The sequence below is a fragment of the Limanda limanda genome, chromosome 4, assembly GCF_963576545.1.
Source record: "Limanda limanda chromosome 4, fLimLim1.1, whole genome shotgun sequence".
NCBI lineage: Eukaryota > Metazoa > Chordata > Actinopteri > Pleuronectiformes > Pleuronectidae > Limanda > Limanda limanda.
The window spans coordinates 333,732-355,942 of NC_083639.1; the positions used below are offsets into that span (position 1 = coordinate 333,732).

General features: G+C 40.7%; 1 protein-coding gene across 2 annotated transcripts in view; it reads right to left on the reverse strand.

Moving 5' to 3' along the window:
• Positions 1-22,211, reverse strand: part of si:ch73-267c23.10 (serine incorporator 1) — a 44,235-nt gene continuing 22,024 nt past the window's right edge. Inside the window, exons 4-10 of one of the 2 annotated variants that reach the window (XM_061069385.1) lie at positions 15,345-15,424; positions 15,101-15,238; positions 14,798-14,880; positions 14,193-14,283; positions 13,471-13,672; positions 7,788-8,015; positions 1-4,572 (exon numbers count right to left, since the gene is read on the reverse strand). In XM_061069385.1, coding sequence (XP_060925368.1) covers positions 4,437-4,572; positions 7,788-8,015; positions 13,471-13,672; positions 14,193-14,283; positions 14,798-14,880; positions 15,101-15,238; positions 15,345-15,424 — 958 coding nt within the window. In that variant the 3' untranslated portion in view covers positions 1-4,436. Of the gene's footprint in view, positions 4,573-7,787; positions 8,016-13,470; positions 13,673-14,192; positions 14,284-14,710; positions 14,881-15,100; positions 15,239-15,344; positions 15,425-22,211 lie in introns of both variants that reach the window. The other variant, XM_061069383.1, reaches the window with a different exon arrangement.

Below are 22,211 nucleotides of genomic sequence, written 5' to 3' on the forward strand. Positions count from 1 at the left end.
TTGATTTTCGGCACAGGACTTTTATTGCTGTTCAGAGTTTCAGCAGAAGAAAAGAAAACAGCGTTGGTCATTTGGTCACATGCCGCTCTCAGCCAGCTCAAATGCATTCTTAGTGTTTTTTCAAATCTTGCCTAATAAAAACAAAAAGGCCTATATAAGAAATAATAAATGCCAAAATACTTAAGTATTCATAAAAATAAATAACAAAACTATAATTTACAAAAGTCTTTGAATGTGTCACATTCACTCAAGCCACGGTCACACATCATGAAAAGATTCACATTTTCTATTTACAACAACAGAGTCCTATGCAACAAAAAATACCTGTTCAGAGTTTCAGCAGAAGAAAAGAAAACAGCGTTGGTCATTTGGTCACATGCTTAAATTAAACAAATATATGGTTCAACAGGTGTATTTCTGGACACAAAATTGCAAATACCAACGCACATGCACAGAAACATAACACATGTTTGCTGTCTCGCTGAAACACTCTGAACTTACTCACAAATGAAAATGAACCATACAAAAAATGAAAGGACTCGACTGCTATAATCTTAAAATACAAATGAACCATTCTAAACAACTTACATATGCCTTCAGCTAAGAAATTGACACATTAGTGTCGCGCTGTACAAAATACGTACCGCTCTCAGCCAGCTCCAATGCATTCTGACGAGAGCCGGGAAAATAAACACAATATCCACTCTTGACCAATAGAGGGAGCCAAACCCATGTAAAACACCTAATACAATAAACTAATAATTAACAAAAGCTGAGGGATTTTTGGTGGAATGCACTATTAGTTCTAATACCTGCTACATATGCACTACACCACTGATTCTCTACAATTTTTAGTCTGTTGGATGGAGATCCATGGCAGCTCCTCTCAGCAAGGATGGACCTCCTGTCCCAGCTGAATGGGAGGATTTAGCATTCTTGCCTTGAGTTCTCAGTTTGTTAGACCTTGTGAAGTGCAAGGGCTCCTTCAACAAGGATGGAGTATGGAAACTTTTGGACTCTATTTTCTTCATGGAGACCAGGGATTAGACCCTGTTCCCTGCCCTTTTTGCAGGATCTGGCTGCTGTAAGCTACTGTATATCTGTAAACCATGGCCATATTGATTATGGGCCAGTCTGTGCATATTACTCAGCATAGTTTCTGCAAATGTCAGGAAGAAAAACCTGCCAGGGGGCAGCATACAGTTGATTGAGACCTGCCACTGGTCCTGTAGGATTTAAACAAATTGAAAATCTGATTTATGTAGGGGACTGATTAATTCATCTGAATGAATTGAATACCTTTTATTTTTATTCATTCATTTTTGCCATGGAGTTTGTAAAGCACTTTGAAACGTTGTTTAGAGAAGTGCTGTACAGTGTGTCAGTGTGTACAATTAGGAGCAGATTGTTTCAATTTTGTTTGAATTAAGTACAAAGGCTTTACTGAATCAGGCAGGGTTCGATACACAAAAAGGCAGTCCAAGTAATCTGGCAGAGGTATCCAAAATCTGCTAGGTAAACACAGGTTAGCACGTCCAGAAAACTGGTCATAACAGGAGGGCATACACAGGAAGATAATGCTGGAGCGCTGACACGATCTGGCACAGAGGGAGAGTAGCACATGTTTTAAATACACAAGGGACAAGACAATTGCAACAGGTGCAAAAAATTAGGGAGGAGCAGGTAATCACAGGAGTAGGAAAAATACTATCCTGGATAAAGGACATGGTGCCATTCTAGTTTAAATGTTTTATGAAGATACATTTATTTGGAGAGAATATTCCAGAGAATTTCTTTAAAGCAAAGTTACAGGTGCATTTTTATTTAACTTCTCAATTTTCCTCTTTAAGATTAATATTTGAAATCCAAAAAAATAGTATCATATTTTTTTCTCTAAAACCGTTTACATTTTTTGTTTTACATTTAAAAAAAAAAATAAAGAATTTAATCTTTTTAAATGCACCAGTGACATACTGGCAACCATTTTTTTGCACTCACGGTTCCCGTCAGGTAGAATTACAAGAAAGCCCCCCAAAAATGTAATAATGACTAAAGCATGGTTGCTGTTGTTGCCTTTATTTTCTCATGGTATTTGCATGGTTGTTGTTAACATTTCAATTCTGAAACAATAATTTTTTAGAATACAGACCCATATATATTAGCAGTGTTCAAAGACTTTTAACTGGCTGGCATTTTTCATTCACTGTAAAGTCTGTTCTGAAGATTATTGTTTAATGAACGACAAGACAGTATGTGAAAATACGGTATTATCATACCCAAAAAAAGATTGCTAGCATGCTAATGCTAGCGCGTTCGCAATCTTTCTTTTAAGGTATTTGTGAAAAAAATGACCATAATACATTCAAACGATATTGAACTAAGATATTACAATCAATATTGTAATTTTTAAATCCTTATTTATGTAAAAAATACTACATTTTAGGGTCTCTATACCAGCTTGCCGGTATAGGCAACACATTCTAGGTACCCCTCCGTTTGAAGTGAGGGTCCCAAAAAACTTTGTTTGAGGGGTTTAAAGCCTTACCTCTCCGTCCCAACAGGTATTGGGACAGCCTACTCCTACACGTGAACGCACAAAATTAAGTGGAAGGGCTAAGGGGTAGGGCCAAAATAGGATTGGGGCTTAGATTCAGTGTATCTACAATTCTCTCTCACATATGAGGGAGGGCTTTCTGTATCATTTATTAATAAATATATATCAGCATACAACAAACTAGTGGAATTAATATTCATTAAGATGTGGAGCCTACAATCATAAATATTTTTTTCATATACTGGTAAATTTTGGTTCCATGTCTTCTTTCACTCTAATTAAAAGAAAAGTAAAAAAAAAACACATTTTGATGGTGTTTGTTTTATTACCCTCTGCTGTCTGCATCTGTATATTTGTCATAAATTCACCAAACAAACCAATCTGCATATTTAAACATACCATTTCTTGATGTAAGTCATTAGCTGGGGAAGTTCTGTTGTGATATGTTTTAGTATTTTTTGTATCCTATTCACCTATTGGCAAATGTATTCAAATTAGCACATTTTTATTAGTTAAAGTCTAATATGCATATCTAGGAGGCGATTTTGATGACATCGTTAGGTACAAATTTGACTGTATTCACCTGTAGTGTCTACCCTGAAGTACAGTACATTAGCCTGTATGCCCTAACTTATTACATTCTAGTAGCTAATGTGCACACAGACATCAAAGGGGACTTGATCCCCTGCCCTTTTTTTTCTTCGAGAGAAAGTGCCCTTTTTCTGGTGTGCTTTTTTATTTTTATTTATTAAATTTTTTAAATAAATGAATATTTGACTCTAACCCAGCTTCCCCATCAACAAATATATTGATTAAATAAAAAATGAAGACCATCGTCATTTACCCCCGAACCCCTACATTGAACGGGTAACATACAACAACAAATGGAGAAAGCAAAATTGCGGGCTGACCGGCGCCAAGAAATGCGTGTCCGGCGTGGACAGCCAGGCGGCTGTTTGCGAATATTTCGCTGCGCCCTGCTTCAGGGCGCTTCCGTGACCGGTGTGAATCCGGGGTTAAAAAGATCTGACGCCGAAACCATTAGTGCAGAGTGCGAGGCACCCTCAGCGCTGCGCTGTGCATCGCAACCGATGTGAACAGCACAATTGAGTAACATTGGGCAGCAAGAAGGCGCAAAGCTTTTCTTGGCGCTGCACAGCGCAAAGAAAAAATAAAACAAAACTGAAGCAGTACTGACATTGAGCTTATCACATGGCAATTACAGTAAATCAAACATCATTTGGCCTGCGTTTGTGTTTCATGTAAATCTTGTTTGATGCATAAACATTAACCTTTTAACAAAATACATGTTTCATTAAGAAAAGATAATTATTGTAACCTTTTTGGAAGCTTTTCCAAACTATTAGGAGTTATACAACTGTGTGACTGTCAGTGCAGTTCCGTTGTGCTTGGGTCCATGTTACATACTGAGATTTAACATCTTAAAGACACCTTTACATGTTTTACATTGACCATTAATATTTGGCAGAAACTTAAACTGACATCAAGTCATTTTGCAGATATTTGTCATGTTTATCCACCATGGTTTAATACACTGATGTACTTAAGATTCACAAACCAACCCTCAGTATTTACTACAGTAATGAATGAGTAGAGTTGTAATACTAAAATAAATAATATACTTTGAATGTATAAAGTAGATATCATATTTGATTTTAATTCTGAATAATATTTGTTGTGTTAAGAGCCTCAACACAAAAATATTTGATTGGAATATAAACACATATTATACATGTACCAACACAGTTGTTATAGCATCTGTGAACCATACCATGTTTTGTTTTCATTCTGATTGTAATATTTAGCTGGAGTTTGACCGCAAGTTTATGCAAGATAAAGTTGATTGAGAGAGAATGGTCGATCAACTGAAGTCACGGTTTGTGAGGATCATGGGGGCTACCAGGGTCCAGATGTACAGGGCCAAACATACCCAGCTGGAGGTGATCTTCACCCACACTGCTGGCCACTTGCTAGTTATGGTGTAGTCTGCGTCAGGGCTGTCGGAAAACACAACAAAGGCCTTTCAGTAATCATAATTTATCTACTTGTCATGATTCAAGCTGGATAATAATCTTTCAGATTGCATGAACAGAGAATGATCCTTACAACAGGGCTTTCAATTGAGGTATTTAATGTAACATTTTACATGACTTTTCAAACTGGGACATGCAGATGTGCCATAAGGAGTTATTACGATTACTTATATTTCAGAAGGTCATCATCAGAACTAAATACAAAAGACATTTCAATCCCCTGATGCTCGTTATGCTGCTATAGCCTTAGAACAGGGCACACCAACCTTTTTGAAACTGAGAGTTTAATTCTGTTGGTACAAGTATAATATGGGTCATATATGCCAATCACATACAGGTATAACACATACTGACACATATTGTACAGGTATAATATGTGTCATATATGCCAATCACATATTTTGTGTTGAGGCTCTAAACACAACAAATATTATTCAGAATTAAAATTACTTCAAAGGTACTGTTTGATACAAACTTCCTGAATAACAAAGTTGCACTGATCACCATTTAATTATTATAATATATTTGAAGAGACTGTTTGATCACGGCAATGTTAATTATTCCTCACAATAATTATTAGCAATGATTTCCACAACAATGATGGTAGGAAACAGATACATTAAAACATGCAGTTAATCTGTTTCAACATTTGAAAGTCAGAGGTATCACATCTCTGATATTTTTGTAAATATCTTTCTTGACAGTTTTGTATGAATAAGCACATTTGTAGCATTTTGTTCAAAATCACACCTGTTACTTTTTTTTACAAATTATCACTTCAGAAGATTTTAGGAAATCATTAACTGTCATATCTTCAAATCATGTCTCGTTTGTACTAACCGCTACCATTGTAACATTTTTGAACAACTCATGAACTCTGTCCTGTTCATGTCCCTGTTTATACAAATTATCAGTTATGTAAGATACAACTTTTAAATTAATACTATTACATTAGTACTAATCACCAAATCTGTAGCATTTTTAACAAATCATTACATCTGTTACACTTTTTGTACAAATTATTTTTCGCATTTTTGTGCAATATTTGAGTTTAACGTTGTCATTTCAATGAAAACACGTTATCTCTTTCTTTGTCTGTAGATGTCTGTTAGTGGGAAGCCTGGCATTGCATCCTGTTCACCAATGTACTGTAATCTGGTGTATAATTTGACACTGCAACTCTGAGTGAGTCTTGTAGATGTGCATCAGTGAGGCGTGTTTTGTGTTTGTTCATGATGAAGTTCATGTTAGAAAGGCTGATTCACAGAGATAGGTTGAACCAAATAGGCAGGCAACTTTCATAGCTGCTGTGCATACACCTTTGTACTTTTCTGTGTCCACAAGGCACCAAAAGTTTGGAGCAGACTGATGGGTTTTGAGGTGGAGGTCATTTTGCAACTTTACGATTTCAATCTCCACCTGTCCAGCATCTAAGTTGAACATACCACTTACTTGCTCAGTTGCTCAGAACGTCTCCCGGTTACTCCAGATGATCCAGCCGCTCAAAGGGAGCAATCATCCAGACGTTTGTATTTTTATTTTTAACTTAAGTTTACCTCAAGTCGTTGCATGTTTCCCTTTCTCTCTCTCTCTCTCTTTTCTCCTAAACCCGCCTACACACACGTGTTATAAATCGTGATAAGTGCTGGTGTTGCTATCTTTGATATAGTGGAGTTTTGTTAGAATATTAGTCATTGATTGAAATTGATGCTATTATCTTTAATAAATTCTAGTGTATTTAAAGTACCGATATTTTTGATTATTTTTGCATATGTATGTGAATACAGCTTGATTATGATAGCCTGTGCTCAAACTTAAACCCTTCACTGTTCATTATATAATCATTAATAACAAATATTGAGATTACTAATTGAACTGTGCCAAACTGAGATTGATCTTTACAGATTGATTGTTGGTCCCTGAAACCAGGGTGGTGCCCCATCTTTATTTATAATTTCATTGTTTTTTCATTAATCATTTCATTATTCTTAATTGATAACTTTATCGTTTTTAATGAATAATATTATTAAATAAAAAATTATATTTCATGATTATTAATAATTAGCAAACATCAAGTCTGCTAACTATTGCACAACATGGACTATGATTACAGCAAGACTGCTTGATAAACAATATGTCTCCTTAAGATACTCAACAATAATCCATCAATTCATTGACCTTCCATTATGCTACAAAGTGTTTAGTCTAATCAATGCTGCAAATACCCTTATCTTTCTGATGTTCTCCATTACACCTGGCATTTATTGCAATTTTGTCCTTCCTGGGAGAGGGATCCCTCCCATGTGGCTCTCTCTACGTTTTTTTTACCCTGTTAAAAGGGTTTATTTGGTTATTTTTTTCCTTACTCTTGTTGAGGGTTAAGGGAAGAGGATGTCACACCTTGTTAAAGCTCTATGAGACAAATTGTGATTTGTGAATATGGGCTATACAAATTAAATTTGATGATTAATGCAGAATGCAGAATCTTCACCTAACAAATTTATTTAAAAAAGGCAATGAATGATGCCAACTCTGTACTTACGTCTGAATACCATTAACTCTGGCCCTCATGTTATTATATTATTTTGACATTTCAGTCCTTTTACTTTAGAACTTATGTTCTAGATTAGAAGGAATTAGAGCAACATATAAATACAGACCATTTAGATAAATAGATTGAATAGATAGAATCATTTTATTGTCATTCCACAGTATACAATGTAATTTAGCAGCAATCCCCAAGGTGCAATATAAACATAAGAATTAAATGAAAAAAGTAACAACCCTGAAAGTTGGTTGCTGTGGAGTTAGCTACAGCAGCTAAGTTGCTCCTTTTGGTTGGTCTGAAATCAAAATTTCTCAAGGAGCAATAGTATACTTCTACAGGTAAATTTCCAGAAACTAGTTTAGCCATTACCAATAGAAATTAGATATTATTATTTGTTAATGATCAATTTCCAGTTGCAAATCATTAGTAGTAGTAGTAGTTTGGGGACACTTTAGAAATATAGCAGTGGTTGAATGAATCTTTATCACCACACCATATTCATTTTTATATTAAATATTAGATTTAACAGGCTAATATGTATCACTTTAATGTTACGTATTAACTGGACTCCTGTATTGTAGACCCCAGAGTAACACAATGTAGGTTATTTGTTTAGAGGGGGTGTACTGACCTATACCAGTTGGTAAGGGTCATCATGATGTACAGTGAGGCCAGGAAGAGCATGAAATGGAAGAAGGAGTAGCTGTACTGAACCATGTCCCGTTCATTGTCCTCCACCGGCCTGGGTCCTGTCGACTCCTCTGATAGGTCAGGGCTGCTGCCACCCTCAGCCAGAATGGCTGAATCTTTGGAGGCCATGGTCAGCTTTTTCACCTGACTGGTGCTGGACGAACGAATGCTAAACAGGGTTAAATAAATAGTTTGTACAGTTATTTTTACTATAGATTATGTTGTTTTACAAAGACCCAAAAGCATACAACAGCATATGACAAAACAAGATGACAAACATTTTTCATACTTATCTGAACCTCTACCGTCTAAACCAGGGGTGGGTAATTCATTTTCCCAAGGGGCCACATGAGAAACATGGACAGTTGTGGAGGGCTGGACCAATAGGCTGAACTCAAGGCAGGTAAAGTAATAACGCCAACATTATATCACACTTTAATCAACATTTACAAGAACAGTTGTGAACAAAATATGCACGTTTTTTGCAGTATTTCAAAATCAGCTTTGAATTAACTTTATACAGAGTGCTATTACTTTAAAGGGGACATATTATGCCCATTTACCAAAAGTTGATATGGTTCCTTGGGGTCTTAATGAAATGTCTGCAACATATTTTGGTCAAAATACCACAAGGATCATTTAAAACAGCTCCCTTTTTACCCTGTCTAAAACAGCCCTCCTCAGATTGACCTGTTTTGAGGGCCCCGCCTCCAAAAACTCCAGCAGTGATACTGACTTAAAGTGCTCTGCCAGAAGTGTATCAGACTGCAGGTCAATGAGTTTGAACTGAACATTACTAGGTGCATTATCCACACTGCACGTGAAGGGAGAAGAAATCATGTGCATTTCACTTTCAACTGCTTTGAAGTCTTGAAATCTTCTTGAAAACTCACCTTGCAGTGCCCCTAACATGGATGAGTAGCTGCGGAGGTGATCAACTGATGGTGTGGCATCTTTCAGTGTTGGCATGTGGTTGAGAATGTTACCCTCCAACTGGCTTGAAAGAAACTGCAACTTTCTCATGAAAGCCTTCACCAGGCTGTACATTTCATGTGCAAATAGGCCCTTGCCTTGCAGTTTGGTATTGAGCTCATTCACTAATGCAGTGACATCAACATCTAATGCAAGGTCTGCTATCCAGTCTGCATCTGAGAGCTCTTGGATGTACTTTTCACAAAACTCAAATCTCTCAAATCTCATCTCAGGTACCCTACTCTTTTAAGCACTTTGCCTAGACCAGGGGTGTCCAAACTACGGCCCGCGGGCCATCTGCGGCCCGCCATCCATTTTAAATTGGCCCGCCTCAAAAATAAAAAAAATATTTTTATTTTTTTATTTTTTTTAAACTAACAATTTAGTAGCACTTATAGCACTTGTAGTTTTGCTCTATTTTTGAAGAAATTGTACTTTCTTGATTCTTGTTGTTCTGGGTTTGTACCTTCGGGTACCCTTGAATGCACTTATTATAAGTAGCTTTGGATAAAAGCGTCAGCTAAATGTAATGTAATGGACTATGGCCCACTGTATTGTACTTCTCAGTTAACGCCGTTATGCCCCCCCCGCCCTGAGCGACGCGATTGTCAACAGTCCGCTCCAGGGCAGGGGAGCGTGGCGGCGTGAGTGGCCCAGACCTTCGTATTTTTTTCTGTGTGTGGCCCTCAGGATAAAAAGTTTGGACACCCCTGGCCTAGACTGAGCCATCTGACAGCTGTTTGGTAGCCTATGTCACCATGTTCAGTCTCATGCTCTTCCAAAAGTGCAACAAACTGTCTGTGATTCAATGCTCTTGCCCTGATAAAGTTAACTAATTTAGTTACAACTTCAGTAACATGATTAATGACTTACACAACACCTCCTGATGTATAATACAATGCAAAAATTTCCCTCACTTTATCTTGCATCCGCTTCAAAAGTCTGACATTTTCCCGTCAGATTTGGACAACCATCGGTTGTACGTTAACACCTGCCAGTTTGTCCCATTTGAGTGTCCAAGCATGCAGTTACCTTCGTGAACAAATCACTCCCAGTCGTCGTCCCTTTTATTGACCGCATTGCTGCCAGCTCCTCCGTAATCTCGAAGTCTTTCGTCATCCCACGTACAAAGATGAGTAACTGGGCTGTGTCGCGGACATCACAGCTCTTATCCAGAGCCAAGGAGAAAAAGTCAAAATTGACTACTTTCTTTTGCAGCTGAAGCTCGAGATTTCCCGCGATGTCTTCGATCTTTCACGTTACGGTTCGTCTGGAGAGGGACACATTCGCAAATGCCTCTTCCTTCTCAGGGCATATTCGTGCAGCAGAGTCCACCAAACACTCTTGAAAAACTCCTCATCGGAGAATGGCTTACTATTTTAGGGATATCACAAAGCTGGTCTTGACAGCTCTATCCCTGGATGTGGAAAGCTTGGTAAAAAAACTTGTTGCTTCTGCAGCTTAGCTATCAGAGCTTCCGATGTCAGTGCACATTCTCCATTGGTCAAGTTTCTGTAATTCTCTTCGTGAGGGGGCTGGGAGAGCACCCTCACCTGCACCACAGAGGATCAATCAGCGCAGGTGAGAGCTGTCAGCTGATTGGTCCTCACCTGTAAAAGGCAGCGTCTTCGCTGCCTCGGAGACTGAGACACTGGAGAGAAGCCGGACTAAGCTGCTAAGCTAGTCACTTTATGTTAAGTTTATGTTTGTTCACATGTGTGTGGTGTGATTCCGCGCCCTCACGCAGTAAGCTGGTGGAGGGCGCATTTCCTCCGGTTCCTATTCTCCACACCCCCTGTTCCGGCACCCAGGTCGGCGGTGAAGCCAGCGTCCCCTGTCCCTGCACCCAGGCTGGCGGTGCAGCCAGCGTCCCCTGCAGCCCCGTTTCTGCCTCGGTGGAGGGACCAGTGCCTGCAGGTCCCGTTCCTGCGTCGGCAGAGAGTCTGACGCCTGCAGCAAGGACAACCCCTGTTCCCTGGTCGGCGGAGAGGCCGACGGCCGCAGCCCTGCAGCGTGTCCCTCGTCAGCGGAGAGGCCGAGGCCTGCCGACCCTACAGGCCTTAGGGTCTGGTAGCCAGGGCGGTGTCGCCCACCTGCCCGGCCTCCGGAGAGACGCTGCGGACGACGACGCCCATCTGCTCGACCTCCGGAGAGCCTTAGTGTGTGGGATGGCTTCCTCTCCTGGTCCGTGAGGGAGGGGGGGAAGTTATTTAATCACCTCAAAGACAAACATTAAGATCAGTGCACAGAATGACAGTGCACATTTTTTGCCTTTATTTGGATAGGACAGAGTTTAGTGTGTGAAAGTGGTGTTAGGGTTAGTGACCCGAATCGAAACCTGGGCCACTACAGAGAGAGACTTAAAAACTCTGTACATGGAACACCAGCTCTACCAGGAGAGCTATGTGGCGCCCAAAGAGGACATTTTTTGATGAATGGATCAGCTTGTGGAGAGCTGGGAAATCCCCAAGTTGACAGTATTGAAAGTTTCCTTTTCAATATAGTGCAGTCTTGCCAAACAATGATTTGACACGGACTGAGTTGTTTCAGTTGTTTGCTAAAAAGACAAATGTGTGACACAAATAAAGGAATGCAGCAATGACCATTTAATGATAGTGTTATTGGCAGTAATAGTAGTATATGTCGATCTGTGAAGATAAATCACAAGGACTCCGGGGAAGAAGTCAAGTTTGTAAAATGTATTGATGAGAAATGAATGTGATGAAAAGGGAGAGAAAGAAAGAGAAGAGAAAAAAATGAAGGGAACACTTTATCGTCACAGCAACACCAAGTCAGTTAAACGTCAGGGATATCAATCTGTCCATTTAGAAAACACAAGTGATTGTGAATCAATTTCCCCTGCTTTGGTGCAAATGAAAGTGACAACAGGTGCAATGGGGAGGCAAAAGCAAGACAACCCCCAAAAAGTGAATGGTCTTGCATGTGGTGGCCACAATTCATAATTGTTCTGCTAGTGTCCTTGTCACTACAGGGCCCTTAATAATATGGCACCATCACACCTTAAATAGCTCATAGTACCATGCCAACCCACTAGAGCACTCCAGTACCTGCTGCCCAATCAGTTTGCTGCACAGGTAGTCCAGCTCCTCCAGGATGGCAAATCCATACTTGCGGTCACAAGAAAGTTTTCCGTGTCTCCAAACAGTCTCAGGAGCATGGAGATACAAGAAACTGGCCATTATGGGAGGAGAGCTGGACAGGGCCATAGAAGGGCATCAACCCAGTGGCAGGACCAGTATCTCCTTCTTGCAAAAAGGAGGAGCAGGATGAACACTGCCAGAGCCCTACAAAATTAACTGCAACAGGCTACTGGTGTGCATGTTTCTTACCAAAGTCTCAGAAACAGACTCAATGAGGGCCCAATGTCTTCTAGTGGGACCTATGGTCACAGCCCAGCACCCTGAAGCTCAATTGGCATTTGCCAGAGAACACCAGCATTAGCAGGTCTGCCACTGACATCCCATTCTCCTTGCAGATGAGAGCAGGCTCACACTGAGCTAATATGGTAGTTGTGAAATCCTCAGAGCGATTGGATCCTCGGAGCGGACTGTTGACAGTCCGACTCAACCGCGTCGCTCAGGGCGGGCGGGGGCGTGGCGGCGGGAGTGGCCCAGTCCTTCGTAATTTTTTCTGTATGTGGCGTGGCAGCATCTAACCTGAGAAATGCAATACAGTGGGCCATAGTCCATTATATTACATTACATTACATTACATTACATTACATTTAATTTAGCTGACGCTTTTATCCAAAGCAACTTACAATAAGTGCATTCGACCCCGAGGGTACAAACCCAGAACAACAAGAATCCAGAAAGTACAATTTCTTCAAAAATAAAGCAAAACAAAGTGCTATAAGTAAGGGCCATTTTTTTTGAGATGATGCGCGCCAATTAGAAATGGATGGTGGGCGGCAGTTGGCCCGCGGGCCGTAGTTTGGACAACCCTGCCCTAACCTTATCAAATTGAGCACCTATGGGACATAATGTATGGGTGTATCCGACCCTGCCAAATACCGCCACAGAGCTCACTGCTGCCTTGATCCAGGTTTTTGGAGAAGATCCCCCAGGACACTGTCCGTCAACTCATCATACCTTATAGACCTCATAGTACCAGATCACCCCACAAGAGCACTGAGCTCCTAGAATTCCGGCTTACTTAACGTCCCTAAAGTCTCTTAAAGTAGAGTAGGAGCCAGAGCTTTCAGCAATCAAGCTCCTCTACTCTGGAATCATCTCCCAATTTCAGGCAGACATCCTCTCTATGTTTAAGAGTAGGCTTCAGAAAAGATTTTCATATCTCTTACTGCAGTAACAGTTCATGCTGTATCTGTTCCCCTAGTTTAAAAAATAAACCATTTAAAGCAAAAGACAGCATTCACATGGCTACTTCCTGCTTGCCAAGTCTTTGTGCTGTACCAGTTACGGGAAAATCCTCCGGTGTACGTATTTGGCGGCTGCAATGCTGTTTCATGCATACCCGCGACCATCATTGTCACTAGTTTTCACACAGCTTTCACATTTTTGTGAAATGACATAGCATTTTTGCTATGTCATTGAATTTCAATGATATTGATACTACTAAACTACTGGTATCATGACATCTCAAATCTTACCTCGGGGTAGTGACCCTACCTGGAGTAGAGGATGCAAAGGACAAATATGACAAGCCCCACAATGCTCTGGGCATCCCACCATTGCAGGTATGGAGATGATAGGACAAGTTCCTCTGTGCCAATGATCACCACAGCCGTCTGGTTGTCAATCTCAAGAGGGGCCAGCGTGGGGGTTGTGATCTGCTGAAAGATACTCAGCAGGCTGGGGTTACATACTCTGTCTGAGAGGAGGGGAAAAGGGAACATGTTTTTATCTATAGCATAGTTTATGAGATTGAATGTAATGGGATATATTCTGAAAATGTGTGACCTCATTTGCAGACACATTCCTGAAATTCAGATATTCTTGAGAGAAAATTATTGAGCTCTAAGACACTAGTATAATTCTACTTAAACCATTTCAAAGTTATAATAATGCTTTGTTTTTAAGTACTTTTGGCTAGAAACTCAACTATCTATAGCGTGTGAACATGAACTATACTTTGAGCTGAACCAAGAGCAAAATTTATTGCATACAACATTTAAAGCATCAGCATGGTGATGCATATCCTGCATGTTATATCCAAATCAGCAGATAGTTACTTTATTGAACTATAATAGTGTCATTTCATGTGTAGTGCTCTTTTCCATGCTGTCGTTGTATCGCCCTCTCTCTAATAGATCGCTGTTGTTTCTGCAATCCATAACTGCACCAATTTTCTAATCATAGGAATATTTCTTGCAACTAACAAACAGTCTCACCAGGTTCATTGGTCATTGCAGACCAGGTCAGAAACATGGTGTACAGGGTGATGATAGAGGACTGCAGAAGACCTGAGCGTGGCTGAGATTCCTAGGGACACACACAGATAGAACAGTCATGTATGAAAAGGCAAGCTCACGAGAATGTCCGCAGACATCCTGTCTTTCCTTGAGTGCATGTCTGAAAATATAGCAACATAGCAACTTCAGCAACAAATCAGTTCTAGGTTTTGACCTCTGAAGTTAAAATAAAATTTCAATCAACACTGATCTCATACATGTTCTGTCTGGAATCAGATTGATGGAAATCTATCAAAGTGACGGACAAATTTCATCCCTAATTGTATTTAGAATATTCTACTGTTTTGCAATCCCTGTACATATTGTAAATATTACCTAAATATTACCAGACTTTAAACATATTATTTAAACTGTGCACAATTTGGCAATGTTGCATCAAATGACTACATTTGCCTGACTAGATGTTTGAGGGTGAAGGACTGTTCTCTGTTCTGTACCTGTACTTTGGGAAAGACAGAGACAACAGATGCCACAATGCAGAACAACATGTTGAAGCTGACGAAGAACTTGTTGATGAAGCATACATCAGGCTTGGTGTAGAAGATGAAGAATATTATGACGGCAGTAAATGACAGGATGTAGTTGAACGCTGTAACCACCAACAAAGCTAGAAACAGAACGCAGAAATGTTAGTTATTCAGCAATAGGTATACAAAAAACTCAAGATAAGTATCTCAATTATTTGGTGTTCAACCTATGCATCTGCGTTGATTTGATATGGTTATCAATTATTTCAGTTGTGAGCAGTCTTATTGTATTGTGTATTGCACTGTGCCTGCATGTTTTCATATACAGCATGTTACTAGGCCACAGCTCAAGTCTCTTACCTGCATACCAGAACCTGGAGTTGCCATTCTCCATCTTGTCTACCCAGGACTCATTCCAGGAGTGGGCAAAATCCACCAGCAGCACAAGCTGGATCAATATGAAAAAGAAAGCTCCACTGGAGCCCACCACAAACCACACTGCAATGAAATAGGCCCACAGGTCATTAAATTAGACTATTATCATATTATTGTATATTGGATTTTATGATCTGTGTTTTAAAAAGTTCAAATATAAAGTTCTTACAGTAGGTAAAAGGCCCATCTGGAATGTAAAAGGCAGCCACTGTAACTGCTACCAAGGCAGCTAATTTAAAGAACCAAAATCTGAAAACAAATGAACTGACAGTTATTAAGCATACAGGAGGCACATAAACATATCTGTAATAAAACTTAAATAGCATCAGTCAGGCAGTAATTTATATTTAAATTTTTTTTAGTTGTATTGACAGTACATCTGATAACTGACCCACAAAAGCTTTGAAAGAATTTAATCTATATATCAATACATTACATGTCATTTGGCCGACGCTTTTGTCAAAGCGACTTACAATTAGTAAACCCAACATTTTATGAGGGGCCATATAGGAGTTCAGTATCTTGCCAAGGACACTAAGGCATGCAGATGGGGAAGAGTGGGGATTGAACCGGCAACCTTCTTGTTGGAGAACGACCACTTTAAGAGAGTCACTTGATGACGTAAAGGTTTTATGTGTGAATGTGTGACACATCACTGATCTTTCAGAAAGACAGCATATATTAATATAACTGTAGGAAATATTTCCTGTTGCTGTAGTTTTATTTTAGAGAAGAAATTATAAATTCTTCCTCTTTTGTCTTGATGTCATTCTTTAGCACTTACAATCGAAGATTAAGTTACAGTAACCTCTCATTTAATACTCAACTGAGAGATAAAGAGTGCTGTTCTGCAGACCAAAGCCAAACCAGAGCAGTATACTGCTGACAACCTGGCAAATGTCTCCCCCACCAACCTGGTCAACTTTTATAACACCACACTCTCCTTCTGCCTCGACCAGCTAGCACCCATTCAAACCAGATCTGTCTCCTTCACCCACTCCGCCCCCTGGTTCACTGGTGAGCTGAACCAGCTAAAATCAAAAGGATGCCAGCTCTAGAGGCTCGGCAGGGGATAAGTTCTCGCAGTCCACACAGAGGCATACAAATAACACCAACATCTTTATAAAAACACTCTCAACACTACCCACTCTGCATTTTACTCAGGACTAATGCAATCTGGTTGCGACAATCCAAGAACACATCAACAAACTCCTCAAACCCAAGGACAACCTCTCCCACTCCTTTACAGTTGACAAATGCAACAAATTTGTACATTTCTTTCTCACAAAAATCAACACTATTCACAACCAGCTGGCCTCCCCCATCCTAATTGGACCTGAACCTGGCCCCCTACAGCAGACAAATCACAACCTCTCAGCCTTCACAGAAATATCTTCATCTGATCTATCCTCAGTGGTAGCCAGCATGAAGTCCACTACCAGCGCCTTGGACCCATTCCTCTCCTCCCTCGTCAAAGTGTCAATGCTTTGATCAAAATCACAAATTATCCGCTGTTATCCTCATCCTCCTCAAATTCAGTTCAGCTTTTGACCCTCAACCATTCCACACTCATCACACGCCTCAAAACCAAACTAGGCATTACTGGCACTGCCCTCTCCTGGTTCCAGTACTACCTCTCCGACAGACGTCAATTAATTTCCATTAACAAATGCAAGTCCATCAACGTTCCTGTCAAACTTGGTGTACCGCAGGGTTCAGTGCCTGGTCCCCTTCTCTTCATAATTTACATGCTACCACTAAGATAGATCCTCCGCCGCCATGGCCTCCAGTTCCACTGTTATGCCGACGATACTTGGATGCAAAGAACGTTCTAAAACTAAATTGAAATAAATCTGAAATCCTAATCATCGCGCCACTCTGAAATTCAAACTCTATATTGATGGCTCCATCATCAACCCATCCAGCCAAATCCGCAACCCTGGAGTCATCCTCGATCCCACCCTCTTATTCTGCCCCAAGTCAACCATATCACCGAAGCAGCCTTTTTCCAACTCTGTAACATTGCCCGCCTCTGTTGGGATTTCAAATTTTTAACTATAGCCTTTGCTGAAAGAACTCTTAACAATAAAGATAGGAACAGTTTTAGCTATATATTAGGCATTCATACATATGATTTTAATAACTGTTGCTGCTTAGTGCTAATAATTAACTTTTCTGATATTAAAGGCTTATTCCCTTGGATTCATTGAACTCACACAGAGTTCCACAGCTGTCTTGATAAGTGTCGAGGTTGGACAGAGTGACGTTGTTGACTACATTTTGGGACATTGTTTTGGTGAAGTTGTTGCGAATGTTTACACAGGAAGGTTTGTTTTGTAATAGTTGAAACATAATAATCTTTTCTCCAATTGTAAACACCATTGGCCCACATTGCATCTTTGGGTGAAGGACGTTCTTGTAGTAAAACTCGTTGTCTAGCAACTATAGATGCATTGGGAGTGTCTCCCTGTTCCCTTCCGTATTCCAAAAGCCAGGAGGATGGCCTACGAGTGCGCACTTCCGAGGAGGGAGGAACGAAGATCTACTGTATAAAATGGACAGACACCGGATGTCCATCGCGCTCTGATACACTTAATGTACTGGCACCCATTGTCTTTTGCCGTAACCTGTTCATTGCTTTCCTAAATAAATTCTTAAATTGAGCAAAACTGAGTTTGGCTCTTCTTCTCATTAAAGAAGTAAAGAACACGCTGTTGTTTTTCTCAACAATTTGGTGACCCCGACGTGATTCTTTAAGAGAAGCTCTTTAAGACGTAATCCTGAAGAGAACCTTTTGACCAGAAAGACCGGAGACCCCAAGGTCGAGGCTGCTCCTGTTGATTCTCCACATACTCAAACTATAAGGTAAGCAGATAACCTGTTAAAACAAGTTCTGTTTATTGATATAGATTTTGAGTGTGCGGAGAGGAGAAGGAGGTAAAAATGATATGTGTAGTGTTGTTGGGAGGCAATGAGAGGTTGCGGCAAAGCAGTGTTAATCAAGGGAATGAACAAAGGTTGTTTGTAACAGCAATAAGTATAAACAGTGCAGAGTCTTGGCTGACCAGATAAGTCTGTGACGCACGAATCCTTAGAACTAATTCAGATTGGAGAAGAGACACACCGGTGATAGGGACTAAAAGAAGAAAGACGACTTTAGCAAATGTTGCAGAGGCAAACTAAGTTAGTTAGTGTAGGATTCTGGAGGAAGTTGAGTAGCCTACACAAAAGTGAGGTGCTTGACTCGCCCGAACCACCGTTGCTTAAATCAGTCCTAAATTAAAGACCAAGATCATAAATATCATTGTGATTCTGGAGGTAAGAGTTGACCTGGTCCTGCGAGACAGGAGCTTTACTAACCAGACACACCATCATTTCAATTGGACACAAATAACGAAAGGCTGTTACGAATAAGGATTTGAAAGAGGAAATTACTTATATAAAAATTATAATACTACTATTGATTATATAAATAAAGAAAGTAGGGGATAATGTGTGAATGAAAGTGTGTCTGTGGAAAGGAGAGAGGAGGAGAGAAAAAGGAGTGAAGGTCGAACGATTGACTGAGACAGAGGCAGATATTTTCGCCGGCCGCTTGCTAGCTCATAAGAGTTTGGGGGAGTCGGAAAGCTATCAGGGGAAGGCCAGAAGCCTTACAGCTTACAACTGGCGTTAAGATCACAAGAAGGCTTTGTGTTTATTTGTTCGTTTGTTTGTTTGTTTTAATATTGCTTCATCCAGAAGTAAGAATGCAATCGTTTAATATCTTATTTAGTTTCTACCTGACACAGCAGGGATAATAGTAGACACCAGTTTAATACTTCACAAGTTATTCATTTGAATCGTAATATAACTTCAAGGATGAGTGATTAACCGAATCACATTAATGTGTCCTTTTAAAGCCCATCTTTAAGTACAGTTAATGTGCAATGTTTTTTCTTTTCTTTCACTGTTTTTATTAGATTTTTGAGCCATTTACACCTACAATAGTTTCATCCACAAATGTGGCTGTGTGACAAGATGATAACAATGTTTTTTGTTTTTAGTCTGGAGTTGCTGCTCTGATGCAACAAGCCCAGTGAAAGTTGTATAATAGCGGATCTGCTTTTCTCTGCTAGAGGTTTGATGAGAATGGAAATCTAGCTCTTCTCTTGTTTGTTGAAATGCTGTTTTAATTACTTTTATGTCAAGCTGAAAATCATTTATGTGCTTTTAGTCCATATTCAAGTCATCCATTTAAAAATGCAATAGTCAAGACATGTTAAATCTATTTACAGTTGGAATTTAAACTAGAAGTTTGATTCACCCCCCAAGTAACTCTTGTTAGACTCTAGAGACCTAAAAATAAATATGTTTCACCATTTTGAAAGAAGAATAAAAATAAATCCAGTTAAAGGTCAGAGGTCAAATACACTTTAACTCATAGCGTGCTTCATCTTAAATGAAATGCAGAAGCCATAATAAAAGCCCCTCAGTTTACAGTTTATTGAATGTCATATCAATAATTATATTTAAATTTATTTTGGACACTTTAACTTTTCAAATTCAGAGAAGAAGGCTTTTATGTTTTATTTTTTGTTTCACCAGTTAACTTAACATCTAAGGCTCTTAATTTGAAAGGTGTTGTTAAGCTCCAATTATTGTTTTATTTCATCATGAAGAAAATTGTGGCAGAATAACTTTAAATTGTTTTGAACTGTTTCAGCTGTCAACTCTGAAATGTTTGATTGAATCTCATGTCTCACACATTTGTCCTTTTTGTATGTGATTCCTGTTTTATCACAGGACAGTTTGACGTCAAAGCTTCTGAATTATCGTATTATGGAGCAGTCGAATTCATTTTGGAAAATGGTTTGAACACAAATACTCAAACGCTGTCATATCTGCTGTCATATTATTGAAATTCAACTTGTTTAAGTTCTTATTTTTAATGTCCACTGATTTGGCCGACCACACCTCAAAAGTTTTATTAAATTGTTGAATACCAAAAGAGGGTATGTATGTTTTGATTCAATATTTAGTTTGTTTCTTTAATTATAAGCTTATAGAACATTAATCTAAATTACGCATTGCAATAAATTAATCATCTTTCTGTTTGTTTTCCTTTCAAACTCTGGAATCTGGGCTTCATGTCTTCACAAACTCACTCTCATCCGGTGTGAACTCCACCTCCTCCACCACGACCGACTACGCCCTGCGCCTGGCTTGTGCAGTGCAAGCTTAAACACCTGGCCTGTAGGCGAGTATCAATTCCACGAAAGAAGTAAAGAACACGCTGTTGTTTTTCAACACCTCCGAACCTCACTTTCCCCTCCTGCTGCAGAATAACTCATTCACGCATTTATAACAGCCAGACTCGATTACTACAACAGCTTACTATTTGGTTCCACAAACAAAGTCCTTCACAAACTTCAATATGTCCAGAACTCAGCCGCCCGCCTACTTACTAGTAGCCGATCAACTGATCACATCACCCCAGTCCTCCATGACCTTCACTGGCTCCCAGTAAAATACAGGATTAACTGCAAAATTCTACTCATTCCCGTCACGACCCTAAACAACCTGGCTCCACCCCCACATGACAGCTGAGATCGGCTGATGCCAGCCCCCTTCAGGTCCCCAGAACCAAGCACCAAACCTGGGGGGACAGTGCGTTTTCAGTCGCCGCCCCCACTCTCTGGAACTCATTACCACCCAACATTAAAAATGACCCGCCAGACTTGCCATCCCCAGCTCTACCCCCCCCCCCACCCCATTTTTTTATTCTGTTTATTCTTTAGTTTAATTTTATATCTTTCTTAAGCCGTGGGTAACAAGCGACCTGAAGGCCCTTCTCAACGAGAAGAAGAGGGCCTTTAGATCACGGGACAGAGCAGAACTCAAGCAGGTACAAAGGGAGCTAAAGCGCAGCTTCAGGGAGAGCAAGGACAACTTCAGAAGAAAACTGGAGCACAAACTGGAAGACAACAACACCAGGGACGTCTGGAGTGGGATGAAGGAGATCACCGGCTTCCAGAGGAGAGGTGGGGGAGCAGCTGGGAATGAACAACGTGCGAACGAGCTGAACACTTTCTTCAATAGGTTCAACTCCAACCCCCCCACCCCTAGCGGACCCTCCACTGCCTCCTCTGCTTCTCCGAGCAACAACCCCCCACCACCCTCGTCACCACCTCCCCCCACTCCCCCGCTGGCTTTCACCACAGACCTTTTCACACCTCTCACCCCCAGGACATCCTCACATCACCCACAGCCCCCCACCACCTCCTGTAACACACACCTCTCTGCACCACCCTCATTACCTCCAACCTCAAACCCACCACTGACATCCCCCACCCCCCTTTCTGGACTCCACATCACAGCCAGCCAGGTGAGGAGAGAGCTGGAGAGGCTCAAACAGAGGAAAGCTGCGGGACCGGACCGCATCAGCCCTTGTGTGCTGAAGGCATGTTCCAGCCAGCTCTGTGGAGTTCTCCAGCACCTCTTCAACCTGAGCCTACACCTTCAGAGAGTGCCAGTGCTCTGGAAAACATCCTGCCTGGTCCCAGTGCCCAAAAAAGGACGTCCTGCTGCACTGGAGGACTACAGGCCGGTGGCACTGACCTCTCACATCATGAAGGTCATGGAAAGACTGGTCCTGGCACACCTCAGACTGCTGGTGTGCCCATCACAAGACCCCCTGCAGTTTGCATATCAGCCCCATGTTGGGGTTGATGATGCAATCATCTACCTGCTGCAGAAGGCTTATTCCTCCCTGGACAGACCCAACACCTCAGTCCGGATCATGTTCTTCGACTTCTCCAGCGCCTTCAACACCATCCAGCCCAGACTGCTGAAGGCCAAACTGGAGGGCATGCAGGTGCTCCCCTCAGCAGACCGCAGTTTGTGAGATTACAGAACTGTGTGTCTGAGCGTCTGATCAGTAACATCGGGGCCCCCCAGGGAACTGTACTGTCCCCCTTCCTCTTCACCACATACACTGCTGACTTTAAGCACTGCACTGAGTCGTGTCATCTGCAGAAGTTCTCTGATGACATGG